At 41.0% G+C, this 17,988-nt stretch overlaps 1 protein-coding gene across 6 annotated transcripts in view; it reads right to left on the bottom strand.

The window, feature by feature from the left end:
- myo18ab (myosin XVIIIA b) overlaps positions 1 to 17,988 on the bottom strand; it is a 241,528-nt gene that overhangs the window by 161,599 nt on the left and 61,941 nt on the right. For 4 of the 6 annotated variants that reach the window (XM_049576736.1, XM_049576735.1, XM_049576732.1 and 1 more), the window contains exons 5-12: positions 12,345 to 12,410; positions 11,590 to 11,677; positions 11,377 to 11,483; positions 7,017 to 7,193; positions 4,849 to 5,059; positions 3,587 to 3,729; positions 3,307 to 3,407; positions 720 to 783 (exon numbers count right to left, since the gene is read on the bottom strand). In XM_049576736.1, coding sequence (XP_049432693.1) covers positions 720 to 783; positions 3,307 to 3,407; positions 3,587 to 3,729; positions 4,849 to 5,059; positions 7,017 to 7,193; positions 11,377 to 11,483; positions 11,590 to 11,677; positions 12,345 to 12,410 — 957 coding nt within the window. The remainder of the gene's footprint in view (positions 1 to 719; positions 784 to 3,306; positions 3,408 to 3,586; positions 3,730 to 4,848; positions 5,060 to 7,016; positions 7,194 to 11,376; positions 11,484 to 11,589; positions 11,678 to 12,344; positions 12,411 to 17,988) is intronic. The other 2 variants (XM_049576734.1, XM_049576733.1) reach the window with 1 other exon arrangement.

Here is a 17,988-nt window from a genome sequence, read left to right on the forward strand (position 1 = left end):
AGTCTGACTGAGAAATATTAGCTTAGAGCAGATACATCAGGATCTGCTTATAGGTTAGCTGATAAATGACAAGAAACTGAAGTACAAAAATGCTGAAGATATGTTAGAAACAGTGTTGCCAAAGTTTATTTGTCACCTGTAAAATGTCCTGCCCAGTACATTTCTTAGTCCCAACTGCTGAAAAAGGAACCATCTCAATAACATTTTTCATGTTATGGGCTGTGTAAAGAAAATTAGTTGGGATGCATAGATTCATTAGCATCAGTATTGGCTGATATTAGCCAAGCTGACTGCCAACAGCCTATCTGCAAATAAGATGACATTCATTGATGGCAGCGGCTGATGTTTTTCTGACCTTTTTTTTTTTTTTTAATTTTTTTGGTGGGGTTGTACCTTCAATGACAGTTATGTCATTGAGGTTATGTAGGTTATAAAGCAAGACTCCAGACTTGCAGCATCCTGTCGTCCCATTGTCCAGGGGTAAACACTGGTATCACCTATCTGCCAATTTGTCATTTTTAACATAAATATCAGCCCAGAATTTCACAATCCTAGCATCCCTAAAACTAATTTATGTATATGTTAATATGATTTTTTCTTACTTTCAAATATTAATATGGGGTTATAACATGAGGTATATATGATATAAAGCATAAAGAAACTAGGAAATGAAAGCCTAAAAACAGACACATTTCAGCTGGACCACCCAGTGTGATTACCTTAGTCTGTGGTAGGATCCCAAAAGCACTGTTCTCAGCCAGGTGGTTGAAGTGCAGCTCCGTTCTGGAGGAGAGGAGGAAAGACAGAGGGTACTGAGATCAGCTAGTGAAATGCACACACCTCTGGATGTTGCTGTGTGTGGTTTTAAAGTCTCATGAATTTCAACAACAGTCTTTTGACTTAGTTTATCCCACAGTACCAAACATTTGGGATGCAAAATGATAAAGATTCAAATGCCGGCATCTCATTTCACTGCTCTATAAGTAAACCACTAGTGTTATTTATATAGAGAAGAGGGAGTAGGTGAACAAGGAAGTGATTTCAGACACAGCTGCATTGAGTAAAAAATCCTCCAAATCCTGCGACAACCTAAAATCTTGAGTGGTACTGTACCAAAAAAGAAATGGACATCCAAAAACCCCCCCAAAAAATGGTTTGCCTTGATAATTCATACATACATTTTCATGATAGAGAAAGAAACCCTTGAAAACCTTTAAATATGGAGGAAAAACTGACTCAGGAGACACTGGAAACATGGAAAGTAAACTGTGCAGAGAGAGCTGTAAAAGAATGAATTTCACCAGAGTGAGGTTTAGCTGTAGCCTGGCGTTGCCAGACCCAATTTGCAAAACACGAGGGCTGTGTAGGCCGCGTCCTTCTACATCTGAACCAATCAGCTGTTAGATCAGGTGAGAGCCAGGCAGTGCAGTCGGTGGAGAGCAACTGCAGCTCAGTCGGACACAAAACTAACCGACATGCATTGTGCGCTGATCACCGGTGATCGAATCTGCGCAGGCCTGGCTGATCTCGAACGAGCCTGATGTCTGGGAAAGAGTGTTGCCGTCTTTGCGGATTTCCTCCTCACTGTGGACTCCAACTTGCATGGCTGTGATTGCCAGCTTGGTCGCTTCCCTGACCTGCTCCTCCATGAGAGCAACAGGCAGAGAAACAACAATAGCCACTGGGTTTTCACTGAGTCCCATCTTTTTCCCGATCAACGGACCCAGTTGGTAAATTAAACTTTTACCAAACCCCATAGGAAGGATGGCAAACACATCCTTTTTTTTCAAGAAAAGCTTTCAGTGCAGTCGTTTGTTATGCTTTTAAAGAAAATATACATTCTATTTCATTCAACACATTTACCATAGCAGTTTCAAAATCAGTACGCGTGTTGGTTGTTTACGAAATGCATTCAATCTGTTCCTTGTCCCTCCTATTCTGATGATGTGCCCGCCTCAAAGTAATAAACGGTTGTGATTGGCCTGGTCAGCTTTAACAATGCCAGAATGTGCCTTTATGATTGCATGGCCAGACTGATTTGCGGAGCGAAATAGAATATGAGCTCACAAGATCAGGATGGTTTCACCAGGCTAGTTTAGCTGTGGCTCTGAATTGAAACTCACTCACAGAACATTGCTTTCTTACCATTTTATATGTTTTTATGTTTACTGGCCAGTGTAGATATCATTCTCATGGTAATTATATCAGATTATATCAAACATGTTTAAAATAATTCTAAAGGGATATTTCATCTCAAAATCAAAAATACATATTTTTTCCTCTTACCTGCAGTACTATTTACCAAACTAGATATTTTTGGTGTGAGTTGCTGAGAGCTAGAGATATCGGCCGTAGAAATGGCTGCCTTTTCTCCAATAAAATAGAACTAGATGGCACTAGTTTGTGCTGCTCAAAGCACCAAAAAAATACATTTGAAAAAACTCATCAGCAATGTCTCTTTACAGAAATCATGACCTGGCTCCTCAAAATAATTTACAGACCTTGTTGTGAGCAGTTTTGCATAAGAACTATTTTTTTTCTACTGAACAACTCCCACCACTGTATTACTGCGCAGAATGAAGCGTGCATCTACTCACTGACAAGAGGCTCATGCTCGTTACAGCATGAGATGTAAACATTAATGGTGTCCTCTACGGCTGAGCTGTAATGTTAGCTAGCTCAGGTGCAAGGTTAGCTAGCAGTAGATGCACACTTCCTCCTTCTTTCAAGCTGGCCTGGAACAACCACAACAGACTGGTTCCACCTTGCTCTGATGAGTTGTGATGCCCAAAACAGAATTAAAATGATCTCAACAAATTTCCCTGGAATTGGAGACAAATTTAAAAACCAAAATCATTAAACTAAACTTGTAATCCCCTTTTGTAATCAAATACCACAAAAAATAGTTATAAGGGTAAAAAAGACATATTTGAATACTTCATAGTTATGCTATTCAAATTTAATTTAATTTTTAATTTTTTTTTTTTTTTTTTTAATTTTATATACTTTATTAATCCCCCTGAGGGGAAATTCACATGCACAAAGTGGAAAGATGTCAGAGTGAGAAGGGCTGCCTTGGTCAGGCGCCCCGAGAGGTTGGGGGATTCGGTGCCTTGCGCAGGGGCACTTCGGCAGTGCCCAGGAGATGACCTGGCACCTCTCCAGCCACCAGTCTACACTCCATATTTGGTCCGGATGGGGACTTGAACAGGCGACCCTCCAGTTCCCAACCCAAGTCCCTATGGACTGAGCTACTGCCGCCCAAATGCTGCTGTTGTGTTGACAAATAAGTGTTTGAGGAGTCACCTCAGGCTGCTGTCGGCTCCGGCCATCATGTAGTAAAAGACGTTGAAGGTCGACTCTGCCTCAGGTCGTCTGCTCACCCTCAGTTTCTCCAGCAGCATGGTCTGAGCAGGAGATAACACGAGTCAGACACTTCTGTTAGGGTAACACTCAGCACAGCACCGACTCTGTTTTGTTCTCCAAACCTTCATCTCTTCAATTGTTTCTTTGGGTTTACCACATTTTAAGTTGAAATTACAACTGTTTACACCTGTTTCCATTGTGAATATTAAGTGTGTATTACCTGGATGGAGGCGGAGGCCACCTGCCCAGCCTGGTCGAAGTCGAGGGACACTACGTGGGAGAAGCGGCTGGCGTTGGTGTTCATAGAGGTGGAGCTGTTGCCAAAAGCCTCCAGGATGGTGTAGACCGCCTGCCACTTCTCAGCTGTGTCACCAAGAACACGTAAAAATGTATCTCATCATTTGCTCTAGGGGATCAGTATTAACTTTTGAATGAGAATCCAGAAATGTGTTCTGCATTTTGATGTCTGTGAGTGACCTCTTTGTCACATACATACTGTAAAATGTAATATTGCTGAGCAAATAAAATGTAATATTGCTGAATAAACAGGGGTGAGGACCAGCTGAGATATCAAGAAACAATGACTAGTCCACTGTGCTTGCCATAGTTGAGCACACACAGTCTTTCTGTAAAATGAGGGATTTTAAGTGACTTTTTTTTGGTATGACAAGTTTCAGTTTTACCTAATAAAGTAAATAAACTGTTGCTTTATTTACTGCAATGGATTTTTTTTTTTTTTTTTTTTTGGAAAGTTAAAGGAACGGTGTGTAAAATTTAGGGGGATTTAGTGGCATCTACCACTGAGGATTGCTAGATGCAACCAAATGAAACTTCTCCTTGATATAATTCCTTCAGTGTTCATTGTTCAAGAGGTTTTCACTGGGAGCTGAATTATCCTTAGAGGTCTCTTCCTCTCCAAAACAGACATATTTGGTTATTTAAACCAGTAAAAACACTGAAAAAACAGGTTCAAGGTAAAAACAAATCAGCATTTCTTTTAATTTTTTTTTTTTTTTACGCTCTTGTTGCACAGCTGCTGTTAACTACTGTGGCCAGCGGTAAAATGAAAAAACACAGATGGCCCTGTCTAGAGCTAGTGTTTGGTTTGTCCATTCTGGGACCTGCTCCTTATGTAGATAAAAATGGCTTATTCTAAGGTTACAAAAACACAACAATTCTTATTTTCAGGTGATTATACCCTGAAGAATACATACTTATTAAATTGTGATCCATTTCTACCACTATATCTCCTTGAATCCTACACACTGGACCTTTAAGTTTAGAAAGTTGGGTCCATAATAAATTCAAGGACAAGACATTCACAGTTCTGATACAACAATGTACAAATTTAAATGAATGTCCTGTGTAACTACATGTCAGAGATCTTGTACAGCCTACTATCAGTCCAGTTATTTATCTATTGTATCTGTTCATGATTTTTTCTGATCAATCTGTTGCCCTATCTTCTGTCTGCAGGCTCACCAGAGAAGATTTTGCCTGTGCTGCCAGCGATGGAGACGAGGTACTGGACCAGGTGCTGGCAGTTTGTGGTTTTGCCACTGCCTGACTTGCCCAGCAGCACAATGGACTGATCCTGCCGGGTGGTGAGCAGGTTGCGGTACGCAGTCTGGGCCACAGAGTAGATATGAGGTGCCGTGTCCTCACGCCGACAGCCTTTGAACATGTGCATCACCTTATGGAGGAGGAAGAAGATACACACAGCAAAGGAGAGGGGAGGGGGGCACAAAAGAAGGACAAACACAAATGCAGAGAGGGATTAAAATAAGAGCCACCACCAAAGAGCTGCCACCCTCACCTTCACCCCTACCTTTCTGCCAGTTATTCAATATCGGTGATAATCATTGTGCTCAACAGAAAGTCTGCAAGCTTTATCAACATATGATTAAGACAACTTTTAGGTGTTCAATGCTAGATAGAATTTAAAAACAGTTCTCAAACACCCTAGAAAACCTGGGAATTTAAAATAGCAATGCATTTAGGGCTGCCCCTTGAAAGGCAGAGATTTGAATTATCAGTTGGAGATCCCCCAACTGACTGCGTTTCAAGTCAAGCAGTCTCCTTTTTTTGGCTAATCAATGTGCTGTGCAGTGTACTTCTAGGTACATTCTGGTCCCCAGATTTTGCTGTGGAGTGAGCGCTTTTGACTTTCACGCTTCTCTTTGGTACAGTCAGCTGTGGACGTGATTCAGCAGCACAGAGGAGGAGAAACTTTCCACCATGTGTCTCCGAGATGACATTATCTTCTCTTTTCTGCTTGGAGGTGGTGAATTAACTTCTCACAGATTCTTAATACATCCCAGTCTCTGAATTTTGTTTGATATCTAGGGTCAAAAAATGTTGCACATTTCCAATCCACCGTCAGCACTGTTAGCTTGTTTACTATATTACATGAATGCTGCTGTCACACTGAAAGTCCTGCTGAGCCCCACTCAAACTTTTAAACATTACATGAAAAAAAAAGAATCATAAAATATCTGTATTAAATGGCTGAATCTGATTTGACTGACATAAATCTGAATCGGGTACAGCCCTTTTTGAAATGTACCAAAGTAGTAGTCTAGGGCTGTTGTGTTGAAGGAATTTCCCCTGCGGTGATTAACAGTGGCTCGACAGAGTGTACTACCACTATTTTTTCGTTGATTTTGCAACTTAGTTCATTCATCCTGACTTTAGTGCTTTATAAATAACCTTTATTGTTAGGCTATCATTAGGTATATTGTTGCTTTTTAAATGACAAAGATGACACAGTTTTAGAGAGGGGCAATATATGATAATTCTGAGTCGGGAAGAGCCCTAATTAAACTGTAAAACTGCCTGAATGATGCTGTGTGTTCTTGATTCCTTACTATTTTCATGTTTTCCATTTGAGCTGTGAGCAACTCTTCTGATGACCCCCAGGAGTTGAACAACCGATCAGCTTTAATGAGGCAAAGTTAAGGTACAGTTATAGACACAGGAAAATCCTGGTTTCACAGTTTTAATGCAATAATTTATTTCACAACATAGATTTATAAAATCACATTAGCAATTTTATTTAGAGGGTAAGGGTTAGGTTAGTTAAGTATTTTTTTTATCAATTTTTTTTTATCAATTTTAAGAATCTATTATAAATAATTAATCTAATTTTACATGTGGTCTGAGAAAATTCTGTCTGTTATTCACTTTTGTTTGTTTGAAGTAAAAAAAAAAAAAAAATGAAAGACAGAAATCTAGAGCATTTCCTGCTGTTCTGGTGAGCATTTATTTATAAATGGTGCAATGTTCCTTTTTGCCTTTTCTCCTTTTAGCTCCCCTCAAACATGAATGAGGGGAGTTATTCTTGTGACCGCATATGTTACTTTGCTACCTGAACTTGTTTCTGCACAGCTTTTTACCTGGTGCACTGGGTTTGTTTTGGCTCTGCCTGCAGTCTGCCAGCAGGTATTTGCTTAATCTTCCTCACTGTACAACCACTGTTTACAGAAAAATAATGCACCATAGAGTGCACTCAACAGTACAATCCCTTCATCACTGCATCCCTGCACCCAAATGTGATTGTTTAACATGTCATTCCAAAACCATGGACTTTAACACAGAATGCTGCTATAACAGCAATATTAACTGACAACCGTCATCAGTCTAAAACTTACCTTCTCAGAGTACATGGAGGGTGTACTAAGGGGGTTGATGACCACCATATTGGGTCCAGCGTAGGTGTGGATGAGGTTGCCTCCAAAGCGCTGCCTCAGGCAGTGCATCACACTGGATTCATTCAGATAGAGCAGTGAAGCCAGGTCCTCTGATCGGTTGTATGATGGAGGATTGGCCTGCACACAGAGAGACAGAGTTAACCATGATGGCATTCAATTAGTGTCACAGAGGTGGCTAACCACATACAGAATTTTTTAACACGCCTGGACTATTGGCTTCATTTCCACCAAGCAGTCAGGTTTGGTTCAGTTATTCCACATTAGAACATTTATTTTTGCTTTTCCATTGTCAAAAGTTGTGGATGGTACCATCAGTACTGTTCCATTCATCCCATTTTTTCATCACCCTTCTGTTGAGGTACCTCGCACGCTGATCTGATACTAAAAGGTGGAGCTAGAAACACTGCAGTCCTTTTTTCTGGTCGAGAGACAATCATCACTCTTGCTCTCCAAGGATCCAATACAAAAACCTGCTATTTTTGAATATCCCATCAATTGTGACAAAGACTCTAAACACTCAAGTCTTGGATTTCTTGTTCTAAAAATGTTGGCACGCAACCCATTCCGTGGACGATCAGCGAGGCACAGACAATCACCTGTATTGTCAGTGAAGAGGAAATACAGTGAGAACCGGATGGAGCAGACATGACTTTTACCATCTGTTAAGAACCCTACCTACATTTAAGAGTACTGTCTGCAATGGAAAAGCTAAACAGATCTTGGGTTTAGGGACATGTCTGTATGGGTTCTAAAATACTATACAGAAAGTGTTTGGTGAAAACACGCTTAAAGTCCACTGGCACTGTTAAGCCCAGTTTCCATCGAGCAGTCCAGTACGGTTAAGTTCAGTTCCGATATGCATTTTTTCCGTTTCCACTGTGGAACCTCTCCTTCTGCCCGACCTTCCCTGTGACCAAGGCTATTTTAAAAAGATAGTGCACCCAAAAATGAAAATTCAGCCATTATCTACTCACCCATATGCCGATGGAGGCTTAGGTGAAGTTTTAGAGTCCTCACAACACTTGCGGAGATCCCAGGGGAGAGGGGGTAGCAACACAACTCCACCTAATGGAGGCTTATTGCGCCCCAGATTCAAACGTCCAAAAACACATAATTGAAACCACAAAATATCTCCATACTGCTCGTCTGTAATGATCCAAGTGTCCTGAAGCCCCGACATAAAAAGTTGTTTGGAAAAACGTCATTGAGACTGTGAGACATTTCGCTGGTCTCGCGCTCAAGGGCACACACGTGAGCTCAGTGCACAGAGAGGCAGTTAGAGCTGCAGGCTACAATGAGGCTAAAAACAGAGTTGAAATGACGTTTTTCCAAACAACTTTTTATGTCGGGGCTTCAGGACACTTGGATCACTACGGACAAGCAGTATGGAGATATTTTGTGGTTTCAATTATGTGTTTTTGGACGTTTGAATCTGGGGTGCCTTAAGTCTCCATTAGGTGGAGTTGTTTTGCTGAGCCCTCTCCCCTGGGATCTCCGCGGGTGATATGAAGACTCTAAAACTTCACCTGAGCCTCCATCTGCATATGGGTGAGTAGATAATGGCTGAATTTTCATTTTTGGGTGTACTATCCCTTTAATTGTGCTATATCATCATGCTATTATTAACATAAGCAGGAGATTTTAATACAAAGTGGTAACCACTGTATGTGAATGCATTAATGGGCACTGGATTTGAAATGAACTGTAAGAAACTGTAGCTTCTGTGCTTTGATTAGCTGCAGTGAAACAATATGACCCTCATCCACATCAGTTCTTCTGAGCTCATTTTGTAAATGTAACACAAAAGTAGTGTAATAAGTAACACGTGTAACTCTGTAACACAATACTCAGAGAGTAATATTGTAAAGTAATGACAAAGGAAGAAGATGTTTCAGGATTTGATATACACATATTAGTAGATGCATTTAGTGTTGGTTTGACTCTGTACATGGGATTTGTTAACAGTAGGAAAATTATAGAATATCACCAAACTTATCTGTAATTTTAATAGACCCGATGGTGCTTATGTCTTTAGGTGTACTGTCCACTGACAAAACCAGTATTCTGCATGCCTATAGCTTTCATCCTACACCTGTAAAGCAGCATTTTCCCTATGTTCTCTCCTCTTTTTTTAAGTACACTTATAGTGATTCTGTAAATTTTTAGATGACCATTAAACTGGGAGGTCAATGACATCATTACAGTACAAATTACTTTGTCACTTTTTTTGTCCTCTGGGTACTGATGTTAGAGCCACACCGTCAAAAATCTTTTTTCTTTTTTAAGATTTTTTTTGGCATTTTTGCCTATAATGGATAGGATAGTGTGGCCTGAAGGGGGGAGAGACAGAGGGGACAGCATGGGGCACGTGCTCTATCCACTAAGCCACTGACACCCCACTGTCAAAGTCTTAATGACATGAAAGTAGGACTGTCAAAATGACATGTTCATGTCGATTATTAATCAAAGAAAAAAGAATGCGATAAAACATTAACACTGATTAATCACATTCTGTAGTGCTCTTTGACCCGGTGTGTCACTGAAGGCTACAGTGGCTTTGGCTGCCTTTACACTACCATGTCTTGATGCCCAATTCTGATTTGTTGCCTATATCCAATTTTTCTTGACTGCTGTTTACATGTTCTATTCAATTTATTTTTCACGGAGACACGGAGGCAAAACAGAACGCAGCCAGCTTCCGTTTTTTGTGCGACACTTCCGGTTCAGCACTCTTGACCACTGTGTAAATGTCCCACGGTATTTGCTACAGTGACATTACTGCGCGCATGGAAATGTTTACATTACTGAAAGCAATTTTAAGGACTAACTTTAAATATTTGAAGTTAATCGTTAAAGAATAAATCACCTGGAAAGCTGGCGCTGCTCCACATAATTTAAAAGATAACTTAGCCTACACAGAGCGGTGGAAATGTCCGTGCAGCTGCAGCCGGGTGCGGCCGGATGATTGATAGGTACATGCTGATTCGAGTGCTATCAGAGCCGATCCGTGCATCAATATGGCTTAATTATCAACTCAGTCAATAAAAACAACCCATCCTGTGTTGGAGTGTATGTCGCTAACAGAAAGAAAGAAAGAAAGAAAGAAAGAAAGAAAGAAAGAAAGAAAGAAAGAAAAGCAGCGTACACCTCACAGCCTTGATGAGGCTTTACTTAGAGATCAGTCATGCTCCTGTTATTTTTAGTCTTGTCTGTATCTACTATGTTTAGTTTTTTCACTTTTACGTTGTAAAGACTGTATTTTTTGTATTCTGTACTCTCATGTTTATGTACCTTGTAATTTTGTAATTGTGTGTGTTATGTATTACATGCAGGGCGTCCTTGAAAAAGAGAGCTCGCTCTCAGTGGACCTCCCTGTTGAAATAAAGGTTAAATGAAATGAAATGAAAATGAAGGAGGCCTGAATCTGATCTGACAATATCCGATATCATGCGTTTTTTTTTCTGTTTACATGTTCATGTTACAGATCCGATCTGTGCCGCTTGACAGGAAAAAATCGGAATTGGGTCACTTGAACCATGTAGTGTAAAGTAGGCCTTTGTCACATGAGGTGGATGACACGACACTGCTTGGCCCCAGGAATTTACCTTTACGTTTAAGAAATGCCCCGATGGAACTGCTGATAGGAGCACCGTTCTCTGCAATTTCTGCAATAAGGAATTTTTGTACCATCGGATTATTCAAGACTGAAAGAGCATTCAACGTCAAAGCTGGAGGTCTAAGCTAGCACAGCCTCTGATGCTAGCACTAGCAGCCAGCCTCATTAAGCCACACTCGACCAGGCGTTCAGATACTAACTGAGCAAGTCTTCCTGTGACCGACTAACTAACTCCCTTCCAAAATAAACTGCAATGAACTGCAGACCAGTTTTGATGGTAGAGGTCTAGGGGACAATTATGTCCAAAATCCAGCAGCTTTGCTATGACACATCTACTTTCATTTGAATTGAAATTTACTTTACAACAAAAATTGATATATTGATATATATTTAGATTAACTAATCACAGAGCATGTAATTAATTAGATTAAGTTTTTTGAAGTTTTTTTGTTCCAGTAAACACATCTTTAGAGATTTTAGAAATGTCTGATTGGAAAAGCACCATGGCTGAGTACGCAAATGTCAACAACTGCTAAACTTTTCCAACTATCGCATCTGACCTTTCTTCCACCTGTCTTATCATTCCTGCTGTCTGTTAGTGTCCTCTGTGGCAGCCTGACTCTCTACAGCTGACTAAGTGACAGGTGGAGGGGACCCAGGCTGGCTCTTCAGCTAACCATTTACCTTTTCTATGTCATCTTCGTCCACCTCCAGTATTGTCCCATCATCCTCCAATTTGATTTTCACCTTGCCCTCTGGCAGGGAGGCAGCCTCTGTCTTCACCACAGTGGCTGGGAAGAGAAAAGGCAGGAAACACAAAGCATGAAATTATATTGGAATGTTTAAGCTCGAAGCTGTTATTATGATTATTATTATTATATTATTCTTTAATCTCACCCAGGGAGAACCCATTTTTGTGGACAAGCCAGACTTTCTCTGATCCATACCAGGCCTGCTCCGCTGCGATCTGCTCCTCTGTCTTCACCTTGGGGACAGAAAGGACAAAAATTACTAGACAGCAGGGATAGTGAAATTATTATTATTGTCAAGTCATGTCACTGAATCACTCGCAGTCACACTGGATCTTTCTGAAACCACCAGTGTTTCCAGTCTGATCCCAACACATGCTGAAAGGTTATGGAGGAAAAGCAAGATGATGACCATGCAGTGGGTGACAATGGACACAAAAGTCTCACAGTCCACTAAGCACTGCTGCTTCTTCAGGGTGGTGTGTGAGAATGTGTTTGTGTGTCTGTGTAAGAAACTTCAAAACAGATGGATGTCAATATAACAAGCCTCAGGGGTGTGTGAAGGGGGCTCAGTGTGAATGCTGGTAACAAAAATACCAGGGATTACCTCGGCTAAGTGAACATACATGGGACACAAGTGAAGAGGGACCACCACAACCACAAAACTAAAATGACACAAACACGTCAGAAATCAGCAAATACTGAAAATAGTGCGAAATTTTTGGATGTAAACCCAAAGAACCAATGAAGTCTTTAAAGGTGGCTGCTTGATTTCAAATCATTTTAATGGAAAGGTGAACAAGACACACTGCCTGTTGCAAGCAAAGGGAGAGAGCACAACACAGCACAACATTCTACAGTGCAGGGGGACCGTGGGACGAGCTGGTACAGTGCAGGCCACACCTGAGACTGCTGAGCTGCAGCATGAGATGCCTGAAGGAGGGCCAAAGGGTCCTCTTCCACTGATCCCTGGTGATTGGGCCAGCATTAAGAGGTCAAAGGTCACAGTTAGAAATGAGTAGCAAATGTTACACAAATAGATAAGCACGCAGATGAAGGCAAGCACCATTGTATCTAAACAAAGCGTAGTTGGTTATACTTATTCAGCAGACCTGTGAGAGAAAAATCAAGTTTACAAGCATAATCATCTATAAAAAGAACCTGTTATGAGCCACTCACTGGCTTCATGGCAGATCTGCTTTAATATTAGACTTTTACTGGTGAAACATTTATGGCCCATAGAATAAAATGGTCGGATGACAACAAAAAAGTGTTAAGGTCAAAAACAATGATTCATCATGACACAAAACAGCACCTGGAAGCACCTCAACATAAAAATTAGCCACACAACACTCATGCAAGACTTCTTTAAGAGCAGAAACACCAGACATGCATGCTGATCATCAATACAAAAGATGCAAAGCCCATGCAGGTTGCTTCGATCAGCCTGATGTGTCATAAAGAGAGATAGATCATGCCATTGTGTTACAAACTGCACCTCACGTTGATGACAAAACAAGAAAAAGACCTGCCAAAAAGCTTTTGACTGAATAATTCATCTTTATGGTGTTTCTAAAATATCAGGAGACAAAAAAAATCAATGACTGGAAACAGATTTTAGGGTTTGGGGTTTGCTGTCAAAGATCTAGATTGTTTTGATGTGAGTTGTCAAGTGTTGGAGATATCGGCCATAGAGTTGTCTGCCTTCTCTCCAATATAACGGAACTAGATGATTTTTCTGTGGCCTTGTGTATCAGACAGCTTTTTGTGGGTCCTCGAACACAGTGCAGGCAAAATTCCTCATGAGTGATATTTTTTTTTTCCTCAGCAGCAGTTTGCGGAGTTTAGGTCGTGGGGTGGACCACTGATCAGTCCATCCAATCAGAGCTGAGCAGTGAAAGCAAACTGAAAGCAATGACAGTTAAGTTTGACTTTCACTGCGCCCTGATGTTCTGCTCTCCAGAATATGCTCTGTGCTCAGAAAATGTGACACAGTGGATAACCAAACAGCATATATATCTACTGCACATCTGTCCATCCTGGAAGTTGCTCTTCCTGAGGTTTCTACCATTTTTTTCTCCGTTAAAGGTTTGTTTGGGGAGTTTTTCCTTACCCACTGTGAGGGTCCAATGGACAGAGGGATGTCAAACGCTGTAAAGCCCTCTGAGGCAAATTGTTATTTGTGACATTGGGCTTTATAAATACAACATAACTGAACTGAATTTAATATATATTTCAACAGCACTTCTAATGAATGGTCCAGCCCCAAAAATAGAAAATCAAAACATGGTGGTAGATGTTTTAATTGTGGCAGGCTGCCACAATTAAATGAATGTGTGGGAAACCCTGCCAACATTCACCAACTCACACCAAAACAATCTGGATTGCTGAATAGCACAGGTAAGAGGAAAAATATGTAGTTTGGATTCTGGCTTATCACCAATACATCCATGACTCAACAAGGAGTTGGTGCATTGTTTTGCAGTCATGCCACCCATCAGGCTTAGCTCCAAGCTAAGAGCTTGCGAACCTATAATGTGTGGAGCTTGCGTTTCTTTTTCTGGTATATTAGGTTACAACATTCAATCAAAGATCTCAGAAGTAACATACTCCTATACTCTTTCAATGTTTAAACTAGGCTAAAACATCCTACATCATTCTCTGTGCTGGAAAAACAGAGATTAAATAAGTAGGCTATTAATGCTCCCACACCATAGATAGAGGTTACTTTGAGACCATTTTTTAAAGTTTGGTTAAGTAAAAGTCCATGTTTTCCTTTAATGTCATGCTTTGCAGCTTGATGAAATGTCTCTGAAAGTATTAAGACCATGAGACAAAACTTCCTGCTATGACGACCAGGATGCACAGTAAGGCTTACAATAAGAAAGAATCTGATTTGTCAAATAGCAGTTCTGGATTCAATCCATGCTAACAATGCTAAACAAAAAAAAATCCACATATTATCTATTCTATCAGGTGTGGAGGCTGACCAGATTAAATCTTACAGCCATTTAGCTTTTTGTGTTGGTCACAACCTAATACAGATGTTGGAAATACTGCAGACAAGGAAAAGGAGGAAAAGTTAGAAGGATTCCAGGCCTTACACTCCAACAAGTCACTCGAGTACAAACTCCAGCCAGAAGGCCCAGAGGACGGTTGGAGTGCTGTGGTACCTGGAGGGGGCCCTGGGGCTGTGGGGACGCAGGGGTGGGGGCCGAAACACTGACTGTCTGCTCCAGCTTAGCCGCAAAGCAACCACAGCCAGACAACAACAACCAGCAAAAGCAGCATGTATGAGGTATAGAGAGAGGGGAAGAGAATGAAGGGAAAAACAAGAGAAAAAAGAAGACAAGGTCAACATGGAACTTTGGATGAAGATGATGCAATGCATTAAAACAAAGAAGAAAGCGCATGGACAACTGAAAGAGTATTGGACATGTGAAATGTCTTGGCAATGAGTAATGGGATGGAAATTATTCCTATACAGTGACAAAGGTCAATGTTTTTTGGAAGTCCAGATCAGTTCAAATGTATAAAGTTACTGTTAGCTGTCCCAGTGACACATTAGCAGCCGGTGCAGACTGTTGCTTTCACCAAACATGGTGTCCGATTCTTTATCGATTCCCTTATTGATTCCTGACCAATTTCCTATGTGGTGAAAAAAGTAGGCAGCTTTTCAACATCAATGAATCTGATTTATTATCTATGAGTCCGAACACAATGCAAAAACTGTTGGATAACTTGGAACAAATTCTCAACTGGATAGTCAAAATTATGCCAAGCCTGCCTGCGTAGCACTAATGTTATCATAAAAGAAAATTTACTCTTGGTAAAGGATGTGCTGCTCAGTTGGGAAGCAGTGTGTAGAGTGTCACACACGGCATTCCTGAAATTTAAGCCCATGTTGCCTAGGAAAAGCATATTACTGTTGTTTCCACCTTTACTTGAAATTATCATTTTACGGACATTTTAGTGGCCATACACATGCAAACTCTTTAAATACCTGGAAAATGCAATGTCTGGCACAGGGTGCTTCTCTTGTGCTTTTTCTGTGCCAGAGTGTGGCAGTAGGTTGTGTCTGAGGTTGCTAAGCAACCTTGACAAGCACTGTATCATAGCCTATTGGACAAATGTAAAGCTCTGGCAGCCCTGCACTAAAATGATCATAATTTTCTCCATATTTGTCATAGACTGATATTTACAGATGAAGAGAAGATTATCTGCTGGCTGTAATTAGTTGTCCTCGTCACATGACGTGCAGTCCGCGCTTCTGTGTTCCAAAAGTTGAACACTGTTTGGGGCAGAACACAAGCTGCATTATTTGCACCCTCAAGCACATTGTTTTCAATGTAGATGCACAGCAGGCGTACTCAAATGCCAGAGCAATGCTGTCGCGGTGCGCAAGCGTTCCCAAGTGCCTATTTTTTGGGTGCCATGGCTGCGCCCTGAAATAAACTAAGTTCAACTTTTGAAACAGCAGCGTGCAGTGCATGTCATGTTACTAGAAACAACCAATCACTGCCAATTGATATCTTGACCTTCTTCCGTAAATATCAGTCTGTGATAATTATGGAGAAGAAGTTGATCATTTTAGTGCAGGGCTGCCAGAGCTTTACATCTGTCCCATGGACAATATTTCTGGCCTAATACACACTTACAAAACAGCGCCTGGAAGATCAGCTCTGCACTCAGAATTTCTGGTAAGTAGGCTATGATACAGTGCTGGTGATCTCTTAGCAATCTCAGATGCAACTTGCCTCTGCGCCCTGGAAAGTTGGTAGAGAACAGGCACAAAAGTAGCGCCCAGCATCCAACCTTGTATTTTCCAGGTGGTTAAAGATGTGGCATGTGTATGCCTCCTTTATTTCAGGGCACACCCATCTTGCCCTGAAAAATAAGTTCTCGGGAACACGTGTACACTGTGATGGAGTCACTCTGGCATTTGAGCACACCTGTGCATCTACATTAAAAACAATAAATGAATAAATTTGTGTTTTTTGAAAGCTGGCACAGAAAAGGCACAAGAGCAGCACCTAGCATCCAACCTCGCTTTTTCCGGGCAGTTCAAAATTCAGCATATGTATGGCCCTTTAAGCAGTACTGTTGTCTTTTTTTGTTTATTTGGTGAAATGAAATTACACTTGGACCGTTGCCCTATATGATTCCTTCTTGTTGCAAGTTTCCAGTGTAGACACATAAGTCTGACGTCATTATTTTTCAAAGCACAATTCTCAGAAAAAGATGCCAGCATCAATAAAAGAAACTGCTATGATCTGAGTCTTACAGTTCCAATCGATCAGACTATTTGAAACAAGTTCACAACTGAAAGCGGTTCTTGATTCCCATCCCTACTAACTGACAATAATTCTGTTCGCAACTTGATAACAAACTTGTATGTTGTAAGGTTTGCATGCTCTCCGCAAGCCAATGTCTGTCCTGGGCCAAAGGTCATTTGTGAGGAAAGAATAGTTTTTACTCAGGACCATCAGTATTTTGATCAAGCAGCTCATAAAAACAGGGGCATGTAAGCTTTAAAGGCGCTGTATGTAAGAATGTGGCCAAAACGGTTACTGCACTCAAATTCAAAATACTGCCGCGAGTCGTGTCCGCCCCCCCTCCCCTACAGATTTGAGGTTGCTGGACAGCAGCACGCTGGAGACTGATTTGTTTGCCCACGGGCGGCTGCCGTAGCAGGGCTGTGTCACCGCGTCCTTGATCTTCGGTTTTCCAGCGGACCATTCAAGCAAGTCTAGCTTCTCTGCTGCTAACGCTGCTGCCAGGATACAGCTGAGGAGCCGGCTGCTAATGCTATGTACTGGGACACTGCTGATGTGTCCCGGTACACAGCTTTAACTTGATGCTGAGACTCTACTGACTGCGTGACTGGTAGACGGCGGTGGGTGGCGCAACAGGCCAAAACACAAATTCAAAACATAAACATGATTTGCAGACCGTAAAATATTTTTTTTAAATGCGAATATTCTGGCTGTACTATTGTTGTCAGTGAGATCAGTATGTTACATGAACATTATTCCTTAGTCTCTGTGACATATTAGGAGGATTTTACGACTATTTGCTTTAGATTTCTTACATATAGCTCCTTTAATGGGCTACAGCTTGTATACAGTCAAGGTTGGAAATTTACCTTTTTTTTTTGTCCACGTGCCACTGTGGCTGGTAGATTCCAAAATCTATCAGCCACTCAATAGATTACCATTGTTTTCTAGCTGGTAAGTGAAGCAAATCTAGCAGTCACATGCATAATTCACGATTTAGCTGGTGCTAATTTCCAAACCTGGATACAGCATATATTTCAATCAACATTTAGATAAATATAAGATTGGACTGGACTAGATATCAGTATAATAACCAAATATTACAGCACTTGGATCAGGGCAAAAAGATAGTTAATCAGGACATCCTTACTATGTGAAACTTTCCAGTGAGTCTACAAAAGCAGGCAAAAAAATTCAACTAGAAAAGTGAGATTTGACTTTTGAAAGCTGCCATGGTTGCATGATGACAGCCAGAGAAACAGAGTTACAGA

This window comes from Epinephelus fuscoguttatus, linkage group LG5 (assembly GCF_011397635.1).
Source record: "Epinephelus fuscoguttatus linkage group LG5, E.fuscoguttatus.final_Chr_v1".
In the NCBI taxonomy this organism is placed as follows: Eukaryota; Metazoa; Chordata; class Actinopteri; order Perciformes; family Serranidae; genus Epinephelus; species Epinephelus fuscoguttatus.